Consider the following 12677-nt stretch of genomic DNA (forward strand, 5'->3'; position numbering starts at 1 on the left):
ATCAATATTGTATATTGCTTCCAAGGCACAAGAGTGTTAAGGACTAGGCAGTGGAGGTTAAGTGATTTGTCCAGGGTCACCCAGCTAAGTATTTTTACATTGTTATTGTCGATAGCTTGGATTTCCTCCTTTGAAAACTGTCATTTCATATTCTTTGACATTTGTATCTATTGGGGAATATCATAGTCATAAATTTGAATCAGTTGATGTATTTTCTACACACTTGCATTGCAGCTTTCTTTGCAAAGCTTAACGACACTCTTGCAGAATAATTAATTAAAGCCTCGATTTCAGTTATTGTCAGGGGTTTATCCTACACCGGCTCCAGAATACAAATGGGACCACCTATGTAAGCATTTTTTTTTTTTTTTGCCCCAACTCTCAGATGACACATCCTCAAGTCCTAAGGGATGTATACGACTGCCCTGTTTTCTAGAGATTGTCAGACGAGGAAGAGCTTCTTTGGTCATGTGGAAATATGGGGTGATAAGGGTTAATAGAAGTACTAGTTCTTTAATTAGAATAACTTTTTGCTGATGGGAAAGGCTTTAATGGATCTCAACTGTCAATCTCAGTTCTATGAATGCCTGAAATTGTACAGGCATGTCTCCCTCCCTTTTGGGCTTTGAGATAATCATTCATCAAATACTAAAAGGAATACTCAGAGATTTCTTGGTAAGATGTGAAACATCTGGCAAAGGCTGGGCCCTGTGTGCTGATCTGTCCTTCTCTGGATCTTGTATGCCTCGAAGACAATGTTCTGCTCCAAGTTGGAGCTAAATTTATCTAAAAGGTTGGTATCTTAAGTGACTGGTAGATGAAGCAATCTCTGCCTATGTGATCTTCTTTCCCTCTAAGTCCCATTACAAAAAATGAATCCCATCAAGTTAATTACACATGTACCCCCATTAAAATGGAGGGTGCTGATACTTGTTTATAGCTATAATGTCTTCCTGAGAAGACATTTTCATTTCATGTTAATAATTACAAAACAATAATTGCTGATATTTATATAGTTCCTACTATACACTAGGCACTGTGCTAGGTATTTTACAATCATCATCTCATTTGATTTTTGCAATGGGAGGCAGGTGCTGTTATTAGCCCCATTTTATAAATGAGGAAACTGAAGTAAACAGAGGTGATGCCTTTCCCAGGATCACACAGTTAGGAAATGTCTATGACCATATTTGACCCCAAATCTTCCTGCCTGTAAGCCTAACACTCTATCCACTGACACCATAAGCTGCTACAGTAAACTTCTTACATAGGAAGATCATTATAGCCCATGTAGACCATGCACAGGCAAGGAAATCAGGGACTTTACTGTATTGTTTCTGATTCTACTGGCTCAGTGATGGGCTTCAGGTAAGTCAGTCAACCTGTGAAAAATGAGAGTACAGGATTAGTTTTCTTCTTTAGAAAACTGGATAATGATACTGAGGTACCTCTGAGGAAGAACAAGTTACTACAAGGTACTGAAAGCCCAAAACGATAACTATGGCAAAATTTGATTTTGACTTAATAATTTTAGGGAAACCTAATCAAAATTAGGAAATGTTTGGTTTTTTATATTGTACAGTAACTTGCAATTTTAATGCATTTAAGGGCATACATTCACTTAGAGTAGGCCAACAAAATGTTACCTAAGAGATCCTTAGGGAAAATATTTTGAAGACGAGATAATTTTATTATTTCTTTTTTTTTTTAAACCCTTGTACTTCGGTGTATTGTCTCATAGGTGGAAGATTGGTAAGGGTGGGCAATGGGGGTCAAGTGACTTGCCCAGGGTCACACAGCTGGGAAGTGGCTGAGGCCGGGTTTGAACCTAGCACCTCCTGTCTCTAGGCCTGACTCTCACTCCACTGAGCTACCCAGCTGCCCAAGACGAGATAATTTTAAAAAGAAGTTAATAATTATTTTAAAGTAAGCATAGAAATTGTTTTTTAAGCTAAAAAAAAGTGCTTGAAAAGCATTTGAGAGTACTTTAAAGATAGGTTATCTTAGTTTATTATGTAATCCTATCAATTTAATAGAATCATAGAATATTGTAGTTGGAGATTATTTCAGCTGCCTTCATTTTATAAAGGAAGAAACAGATGACTTTCCCAAAGTCTCACAGCTAGTAAGTGAGGGAGTAAAGATTTGAACCTAGGCCTTTTGACTCCAAGTCTAGTATTCTTCTGTAATAATTGACATTTTGAGGCTATTAGCTTAATAACTTTATTAAATTAAAGTAATAGTAGTAAAGAGAGGTAAAGATAGGAAAGAGGTCAAGAGATACTTAGCTTTCTAATCTATTGGCCACCATGATGGGCCTGTGGTTAACTCAGACAAAGGTTCCTTCAGCTCTCCATTCTCCAGTCAGAAGACCCCCCCAATGACCACCTGGTCTCCATTTATAAACTCTTTTCTCCACCCACTAACTCTCACACATCACATCTCCAGAACCAACCATAGTTTCTTAATTTGCCACCCAGGGGGACAGTGCCTAGGGAATCAGTTTCTTGTCTCATTGGTTCCTTGGTTCTTTAACTTCCTTCCTCTGAGGGCTTGTCAATACCTGAATTGACTTAGTGGTCTTTGACATCCAGGTCACAGAGAGATGATATTTAAAAAAAAAAAAAAGTGACATAATGGAGAGAGAAATTTGCTTCCAATGCTTCCCACTATGCCACACTGGAAGTTTACCTGACCAAAATGGTCATAAGTATGTTTGATTGATCACTAATTTCAAATTACAAGGATTCAAATGAAAAATTAATGAATAGTCAACCCATGTAGTCATGGAAGGAAAGGACTTGCACACTTAGAGTTCATTTAGTCAATTGTCAGATTTTAGTTTCTTGTGCATTCACTGTATTTCTAAGAAGGGACAGACAGGTCATCTTAGACTTTCAAAATACTACCTCTCTCCCTGAGAACTAGGAACATAATAATTGCTTAGTGTATATTTGTTGATTGGTTCAACACAGTAGGGTAGGGAAGTGATGATCAAGTGTTTTTTTGAGGAGGATTAACTCTTTCCTCGTGCTATTTAGTAAGTGGTAGTTATTGATTTTCTGGGTACCCCACAGAAACACTGGGGGGGGAGGGGGCTCAGCAAGAATGATAATAAAAATAAATTCATAGTTTCTGTTTATTGTCATAGCCCTCTGATGACCCTTGAGGAGTGAACTGATTCTTTCTGGTTTTAAACTTCTTTTTTGGCAATGTTGCGTTTTATCCTCTTTCCAGCAAGTGGCCTAAACGCTGAGCCCCTGTTTTGTTGCTTTGTGCGTAACTGAGAGGAATCCTTGGCTCCCTTAGTTGGGCGATTCCTCCTCCCCCGTGGCTTTGCCATGGGTCCCTCAAACAGAGCCTGAGACGGATGTTTCTGATGCGTTTCCACAGGTCAGTTGACATCAGCCCAACCAGACTGCACAGCTTAGCACTGCACTTTAGGCACCGGAGCTCCAGCTTGGAATCCCAGGGCAAGCTCCTGGGGTCAGAGAACGACACGGGTAGCCCCGACTTCTACACTCCAAGGACTCGTAGCAGCAACGGCTCGGACCCCATGGACGACTGCTCCTCCTGCACCAGCCACTCGAGCTCCGAGCACTACTACCCGGCCCAGATGAACCCCAACTACTCCACTCTGGCCGAAGACTCCCCTTCCAAGGCGAGGGAGAGGCAGCGGCAGCGGCATAAGTCGGCCGGGAACCTGGTCTCTTCCAATTCAGGGAGCATGCCCAACCTGGCGGCCCGCAACGGCACGGGCCACCACGGGGTCTACCTCCACAGCCAGAGCCAGCCTTCGTCTCAGTACCGCATCAAGGAGTACCCGCTGTACATCGAGGGCAGCTCCACCCCCGTGGTAGTGCGCAGCCTGGAGAACGACCAGGAGGGACACTACAGCGTAAAAGCACAATTTAAGACGTCCAACTCCTATACCGCAGGAGGCATGTTCAAAGAGAGCTGGCACGGGGACGAGGGGGACTCGGTCCGGCTGACCCCCTCCCGTTCCCAGATCATACGGACTCCGTCGCTCGGCCGAGAGGGCCACCACGAGAAAAGCTCCGGCCGGACGGTTGTCTCGGACGAGCTGCGGCTGTGGTACCAGCGCTCGACGGCCTCCCACAAGGAGCACAGCCGCCTGTCGCACACCAGCTCCACCTCCTCAGATAGCGGCTCCCAATACAGTACATCATCTCAGAGTACCTTTGTGGCCCACAGCAGGGTCACGAGAATGCCTCAGATGTGCAAAGCCACGTCAGGTAAGAGCCCTGCCGGGAAGACAGGGGCCTCGGGCTCGGGGTCTGGCGGGTTGGGTCAGTCAAGAGAATAGGGTGCTGAAAACAGAAACTAACTGAGCTCCCTGAGAGGTAAGTGCTAAAGAGCTTTCCATTCCTGACTCGTCCCAGCTCAGGGGCGCTTGACCTTTTTTTTTATGTCATGGTTCCTGGTGAAGTCTAAGGACCACTTAACAGATTTTTTTTTTCAATTCATAAAGTAAAATAGAGGGTTACACAATGTGTTCAAATCAGAAAATGTTTGCAAAGTGCTCGGCACAAATAATAACTGGAACTTAACAAATACCTGTTCCCTTCTCTACAGAGGAAACCAATTACATTGAAATAGTTATCAGATTGTCAAAAAAAAAAATACTGGGTCTAAGAACTCTTGCCTGTTTGACCACTTTCTCCTCAATCTAGTTCTCAGCTTCTGAGCCTGTGTAGAACCCAACTGAAGAACTATATTAAAATGTACTAGCTAGGGGGTAGCTGGGTAGCTCAGTGGATTGAGAGCCAGGCCTAGAGATGGGAGGTCCTAGGTTCAAATATGGCCTCAGACACTTCCCAGCTGTGTGACCCTGGGCAAGTCACTTGACCCCTCCTCTCTCCCCCCCTCCCCCCATTACCTAGCCCTTACCATTCTTCTGCCTTGGAGCCAATACACAGTATTGACTCCAAGACATAAGGTAAGGGTTTAAAAAATAAATGCACTAGCTAACATTGAGGTTGGGCTACAGCTGATCTAAGCTTTATATTTTTATGGGAGTTGAACAAGCCTGGAAATAGAGAATCATCTATCATGGCACCCCTTTTCTCCTACTTTGTCTTTTGGAATTTGGAATCAGAAGTTCTGAGATAAAATCTTAGCTCTGCTACTCAAACCACTTAGTCTTTCTAAGCCTCAGTTTCCCATCTATAAAACGAGAGGGTTGAACTAGGTGACTTCTAAATGCTAGTCCAGCACAAAGTCCTCTGGATACTGTGTTGTTGGGTCTTTTTGGTTGTGTCTAACTCTTCATGACTTCAATTTTTTTCTTGGCAAAGATACCAGAATGGTTTGCCATTTCCTTCTCTAGCTTATTCTATAGATGAGGAAACAGAGACAAACAAGGTTAAATGACTTGTTCAGAGTCACACAGCTAGTACATGTCTGAGACCAAATTTGAACTCAGGAAGATGTCTTCCTGACTTCATGCTGGGCACTATCTGCCGCACTATCTAGCTTCCTCTTTAATATAATGACTCCTGTTCTTAAAGAAAGAGATGGCACACACATATATGTGCTAGTAGAGCAAAAAAGGTTGTGGATGTGGAACTGACAAGAAAGAATTCTGATTCTTAAGGAAGGGATGTGAGGTGGGTTTTGAAGAACAGAAGGCAGGTATAAAATTAAGAAGAAAATCTGAATTTTTCACTTAAGAATGATGAAAGTACCACTTGTCCAGAGGGAAAGAAATGGGCCAGAGAAAGAAAATGTACTTGTGTGGAGGTGAGGGGAAGGGGCAACTCCTTAGAGTCAAGAACAAGCAGCTTGGGTTTCATGCATAGCAAGATGGCAGCTTAACTTCACTCCAAATTCAGATGACACATTGAGATAGAGTATTCTATGCCTTCAGACAGCTATTCATGTTAGCCCTAAGGAGGAAGTAGCCCAGCCAGGGATAATCATCAAATCTGACTCATGAGGAGAATGTGCAGTGACTCGGTGACTCAGTTAATGAACAGTTAGGACAGGGCTGGGCTCCCCTAGAGAAGCACTGAAAGTAATCCCAAAGGCTTGGCAGACTGAACTACCCAAGGAGGCCACAGTCCCTAAACTCACTCTTGAAATTAATATTTCAAACCTATAAAGTACAGCAGGTCATTTCCCCTGTAGTGCCCCATTAATTACTGGCCTGGAATAAAGACAATTTCCCAGCTCACCACTTCAAAAAGGAGTCAGATTTGGAGTTGGAACTATATAGAAAGGATTAGAAGTTCCAAATCAAGGCTGGAAACTATGAAAAAAGATTCTCTAGTCAAAAAACTAAGGATCTGGATGAACTGGCAATTTCTCAAAATTATTGGCATTGATGATGCATCAGATAACTGGGAAGAAAGAATTCCAGTCTACTGACCAGAGTATCCAGGTTCCTAATTCCATTTCTGGTTTTTTAATTTATGTCTCTCATATTAGTCAGTAACAACAACAGTAATAATAACTTATGTATGCAGATTTATGGTGTAAGGTTTAACTCTAAGGTTATTGCCTCACAACAACCCCTTGAGGTAGACAGTGTAATTATTATCATTCCCATTTTAACAGATGAAGAAACTGGGGCTCAAAGAATTTAAGTGATTCCCAAGGATAAGTCACTTAGCTGGGACTCAGATTGAGCAAAATCTTGGGCTTTCTGACTCTTAAGACCAATGTTTTCTTCACTATATTACACTGTCAAGTTAAAAAAAATGATTCAAATATTCCTGGCTGTAGCACTGATAAATATTTTGCATAATTTTAATTATTTTGCATAATAAATCAATGTAATTTAATTACATGGCACTTCAGCTTTCTGAGACTATATAATAAATAAGAATTAATTAATTTACATAATACATTTAATTTAATTATGGGAAGCTTGAACTTTCTAGGACTATTACCTTTCTATTCATTCTTCGCTTGTTCCACCTCTGAAACAGGCCTGATGATACTTGCCATTGATCTCTTATGGAGACTAGAAGAGACAAAGAATGAAAATTCTTCATCTTAAGAGTATTCTATCATTCAAAAAAGTACAATCTTCAAACAGTGGCATCCTCAGCAGAAAGAATAGTTTGAAAACTGTGCAGATGAAGGAAGGGGATTATTTATGTTCTCTTTAAATAGAAAAACCTGTCCAGTAGCCTACCTTTTCTGGAGGAGCGCCAGGTAAAATGCTGCTTTTGTAGTTTTTAGAAATCAATCAAGAAGCCTTTTCTGAAAGGCTGCAAATTCTTTTTTTAGACCATCTTTTGGGGGACAAGTAGAGAGGTCTTAGGGAAGCCATAGAACCATAAGCATACATTCAGCCATGTTAGAAACTTCCATGCAGGTAGTACTTACATATCAGGAATGGCCACAAGAAGAAAAGCCTCTTTTAGCTAAAGAGCTGGGTATGTAGGATCACATTTAAGCAGTGGTCAGAAGAAGCGTTCTGAAATGTTTACTTGGGATTCCAGAATTTTCATCTGTGCTACAGAGGTATGGTTTTTATAAGTTGTACTCATCTAAATGGAATTGAATACAACTTAAAACACACACACACACACACACACACACACACTTCTTGATATAGCACTGTGCGGCAATTATAAGGATTTCCTTTGTTCTTTTAAAGCTCTCGTTTCCTTTGTATTTGGGTTTCGATAGAAGAGTACATTTTATGTAATATAATAACATGAAGCTTAGTAAGCTGTTCTATGCCATTCTCTCCATTTTCTTACTCAGAAAATCTGAAGTGCCTAACTTTTGTAATGTCATGGACCCCATCTCTGAAAAATATTTTAAATACATAGGAAAAAATAAATAAGCTTATAATGAAGCCAATTATGTTGAAATCATCATCAAAACACTTACAAAAATAAGTTCAACTCCTGTCTGAGAACCCCCTACGATAAAGTGATGAAGGTCCTCAAGGTCTGTTTGCCAGTGAGTCACATTCTCTCTAAGGTTTATAACTATTTTGAGACCCACCAGAATAGGCTTAGTTGCCAGCATATACCTTATTTTGAAGGTGAGTATTTAAAGGAGAGTAGTTAAAAGCACTCTCATGAATATTATTATAGTGAGTCCATGGGGTCATAAGATCATAACACCAGTTATTACTCATTACCATTTTCTTAGGGGGCTCCATGGATCATAAGAATTCAAACTGTTATATATTGGAAGGAATTGTGGAGGTCATCTGCTGGACTACTTCCTAAGCCAAGAATCCCTTCTCTGACATTCCCAGCTTGTTTTTTAGTGGCTCTAGTAACAGATGTAACTCCTTTTGGGGATAGCCCTTTCCAAGATGAATAGCTAGTCAAACTGCCTCTCTCTACACTAGAAGCACATCTGGCTTCTAATGTGGTTGCTGATCTAGGCAGCCTGGGACATTCATTTCAGGTTGGACTTGCTCCCTCAAGCCATGCTTGAATCAGCCCATTTCTTACCTACTGCCAAAACAGAGACAAAAAAGGAACTAGGTTGGTTTGGTTCTACTAGCTTGACTGAGGAAGGAAAAAATCAATAACCCCATCAGCCAAGCTTTTTCTACTGGTTTTTCCACTTGCTCCAAATAGTGAACTTCCATTATTCAGACTTAAATCGATCAATTTTAAAGCTCTACCACAGATGGTAAGCAGTACTTTCTAAGCCCACATCAGTGAAGAGAAAAAGGTCTAAAAGCCTCTTCCTTGAGACCTCTGTTCATAAAAGCAGACATTAACCCATTAACCCCCATGCTGAGCACAGAAAAAAATACTTTGTGTGAGTGGTCTCTCTAGTGATAGACAACAATCTTTCCTGTATTAGCCATCTCTTAAAGGAACATGGAGGCCTGAAGTTTCTTCTACTTTTGAAACTTCTTCCCTCTTACCTCTTAGCTGGTTACAAGGTCTTCCAAAAGTATGTACTCATGATTAGAATGATGGCATTAGGTGAAGAGAAAAAACTTGTGGTATCTCCAGAGCAAAAAGATTCAAGAAAAGAAGAGGGAATCCTGCTGGTATGCTGCATCTATAAATGCAGATGAGCTCATGGCAGGACCATGAATGAGGTTTCTAGAAGTGTTTCCATTGTTCAAGCTCTGACACTCATTTTCTCTCCCATCTTTTCTGGCTCCCTGTGCAGCTGCCTTACCTCACAGCCAGAGAAGCTCAACACCTTCCAGTGAAATTGGAGCTACTCCCCCAAGCAGTCCACACCACATCCTAACCTGGCAATCTGGGTGAGTACCATCTGGGCTGTTTCTCCTCTTTTCAGTGGCTGTCCTGTCAAGGGGTAACCAATAAGCCTTAAGAGAAGTGGTTAATAGCAGTCTTCTAAAGTGGGAAGAAGCAACAAGGGCATGGGTAAGACTGGGCAAAAGGTATTTTTTAGTACTGGGGGAAAAAAGAGAAGATAGCTTTTATATTTACACAGAATACTTCTTTCTATGAAAGAAAATACCATCAAGTACTATTACCTCTACCACATTCATATCAGTCATCTATCCCCCTAAACACTTTCCTGATTTTTTGATGACATGACTGGCAGGCGAAATGTTTCCTCTGGTTTATCCCACCTACTTCACTCACACTTGAGGAAATGGAATTATTAGGGTCCCTGGAATTGTTGTATGCACCACAGTGGTGACGGCAACCCTCTTAAGTGAGAGTCAAAATTTAGCCTCTTGTTCATCTGAAAGTTATCTGATCTTTATAAAGAAATTTCATAGCATCTTTTTTTCATTTAACTGTGCCTGAAATATATCACAGAAGGGCTTTGGTGGTCTACCAACACCAGTTGATGACAGGCTTACAGATCTCTATTATGAACTCTTTGTATAGCTGTCTTGATCTCTAGAGCAAAGGAGGCTCTCTGGTAATGATCTTCAGTTATTCCCTTGTCAAATCAATAAATCCAATAGGATTCCTATAAATACTTGTTGACTAAGTGGTTGACCTATAGCAAACCCAAATTTGGTGAGCATTATTTGACTCTGCAAAGTTATAGTTAAGTTCAGTTTTTATATATAAATTCACTTATAAGGAAGTTTAGATGCCTATAATTGTGCATATCCATGTCATCTGTCCTTCAAAAACTCTTGGAAGGCTCAGTACCTAGCACAGGTTTTTTTTTTTTACCAGACCTGTGATTTCACATGTATAAGGAATTTCTCCTGTGAAAATTGTTCCAATTACATAAATCGCTACTTGCTCTTCAACTTACAGGCTTAGAAAGTTGTGTGGGATGGGGGTAGCTAGGTGACTGAATGCATTGAGAGTCAGGCCTAAAGATGGTAGCTCTTGGGTTCAAATCTGTTCTCATATACTTCCTAGCTGTGTGACCCTGGACAAAAGGGTCATTTAACCACCATTTCTTAGCTCATACTGTTCTTCTGCCTTGGAACCAATATGTAGTATTGATTCTAAGATAGGAGGTAAAGGTTTAAAAAAAGAAATTTGTATAAGACCCTGAGAAATTAAGTGACTTGCCCAGGATCACGAAAACTCTATCTAAGGCATGGGTCTTCTTGATTCTAGCTAGGTTCGGCCCTCTATTCACTATTCATGGTTGCTCTTATAGCAATGAGCAGGAATAAAGTTTTAGTTGAATTAAGAGAGCCAATGGATTTGACCTATAGCATTACCATGATTATTAGGATTTCTTGGTCTGTCGCTTGGGCAGAAATTACTCTTGGGCTCCTGAAGGCTCTAGCACAGACCATGAAGACTGGCTGTATGAAGCATTAGACGTGAAAAGACACACTTCACAAATTGACTGAACAACTCCTCCTATGAGGCTTAAGTTAACACATTAACCCAAAAGTCAGAGGATCAATTAGGTATTGGTTCTATTAGATTAAAAAGACATAATTGCACATAGTTATCAAAGACATTAACACAAACAGTCCTTACCTCAGTGATTTCTCCAATGTGTGGATTCATGTCCCAAAACATCTCTCTGAACTACCTAGACTTTTTGGGATGAAGTCCAATTCTGAGGATAGATAGGCATGCAAGTATTTGTGTAGTATGTGTATATATATATATATATATGGAGATTGTGCATCCATATGTATACCTGTTTATACACATATATACACACATATGATTATCCTATTATAAGTATTTAAATGGCACTTAGTATTCCTCCTTATATACCCCTTGAGGAAGACATTTCCATCACAGCTGGTGTGGAAGGATTCTCTAACCACTTCTAGCTATCAAGAACTCTAAGTGAATCAAGACTCAAAAGGTGACTCCCCAAGTCCCACAAATAACCAATCTTGTTAGTGCGATGCCTTATGTAGGTTGTGGTACATAACAACCAGCAATCATAGAGTCTGTGGTGGCATGGTAATGGTTTTGGAAAGAAGGCAAAAAGAATGAGGGAACCGCATAAACAATGGTAATCAAGGTAAATCTTGTCATTCTGCCCGCTGTACTAAAACGTTATTTAGAATTAGGTGGTTTAAAAATGTGTACAAATCCGTGGGTTGTATGTCACTAACATCCTGAATTGAAAAGATGATCCATCCATTATTCTTCCCATTGTATTAATAAGCTCTTAACAATGTCTATGTCACTTCTTTTCTTTAACATTACTTCTTTGCTCTTCCTTCCTTTGCTTTCCTTTGTTCAGAGAAGCAACAGAAAACTCACCCACTATGGATGAGTCTGAGTCTCCAACTCACCAAAGTACTGATGAATAGAGGTATAGTAAGGGAATCTTTTGTTCTTACAATCCTTTTCTCTTCACACTTCCCTTTAGTATATGCTCCCAGATATGATACAGATGTGTTTGTCTTGGTCAGACGATAATAGCTAAAAGGAAACTTTTGCATGGTATGGAAGCTATTATGACTGTGTCCTGTTTTTAGATACATGTAGAGCTGTCTATGTGAATCAGGTATAATCATCCTCCAATTCTACAGTCCTCACCTATTTTTTTCACACTGCAGGACAAAAGGCCTTAAAAAAATCATTTGTGCTATTTAGATATAAAATATAGCTGCCCTCTAATTTGACTTTGAAAAAAAAGTGAGCTTTTTAAAATTCATAGGAAATTAATTTAATCAACAAATATTTATTGGATGTATATGGGAAATATGTATTCTTTGATCAAATTCGGTTCATCATATATGGCACTATGCTGGGAATTAGTATACAAAAATGTATAATCGTTGATTCCCAAGTACTTGGAGCCCAGACTAAAGGGAATCCAGTGGCAGGGTGGGGCAAAGACAGAGCAAAAGAACAAGAAAAACCCATATGGAGAGATAAATAATAACTCAGGAGTCAAAATAATGACAGTAGTAAAAGAGCTATCACAAGATACAATTCATTCATTAAAGAAAAGTGATTTACTGAAGGCATTCTGCATACAATATTTTGTGCCATATTCAAAAATTTTAGGACCCATCGTGTATCTTTATGGGGCTCAAAATCTAAAAAGGCAGGTATAGAAGTAATTATACAGATTAAATTATTAATAAGACAACAATATATGTTAAATATGTAAGAGGAGGACAAAATACCATCCGAATTCAGGGGAAAGTAGGATCCCTTCCCATAGAGGCATCAGCAAAAGTTTCACAGAGAAGCTAGTATTTGAGATTGTTTAGATTTCAACACACTAAAATGGAAGAGGACATTCTGGAAAAAGGGAAGCTGTGGTTTCAAAGATAAACTTATGGT

The 12677-nt window shown here is 40.0% G+C and overlaps 1 protein-coding gene across 2 annotated transcripts in view; it reads left to right on the forward strand.

Annotated features, from left to right (window-relative positions):
- The window catches only part of FRMD4A (FERM domain containing 4A), a 365617-nt gene extending 353925 nt beyond the window's left edge, over window positions 1-11692 (forward strand). For both annotated transcript variants that reach the window (XM_044677278.1, XM_044677277.1), the window contains exons 21-23: window positions 3394-4256; window positions 9127-9223; window positions 11623-11692. In XM_044677278.1, the coding sequence (XP_044533213.1) occupies window positions 3394-4256; window positions 9127-9223; window positions 11623-11692 (1030 nt within the window). The remainder of the gene's footprint in view (window positions 1-3393; window positions 4257-9126; window positions 9224-11622) is intronic.
- Window positions 11693-12677: the final 985 nt, after the last annotated feature.

The sequence above is a fragment of the Gracilinanus agilis genome, chromosome 5, assembly GCF_016433145.1.
Source record: "Gracilinanus agilis isolate LMUSP501 chromosome 5, AgileGrace, whole genome shotgun sequence".
Classification (NCBI taxonomy): Eukaryota; Metazoa; Chordata; class Mammalia; order Didelphimorphia; family Didelphidae; genus Gracilinanus; species Gracilinanus agilis.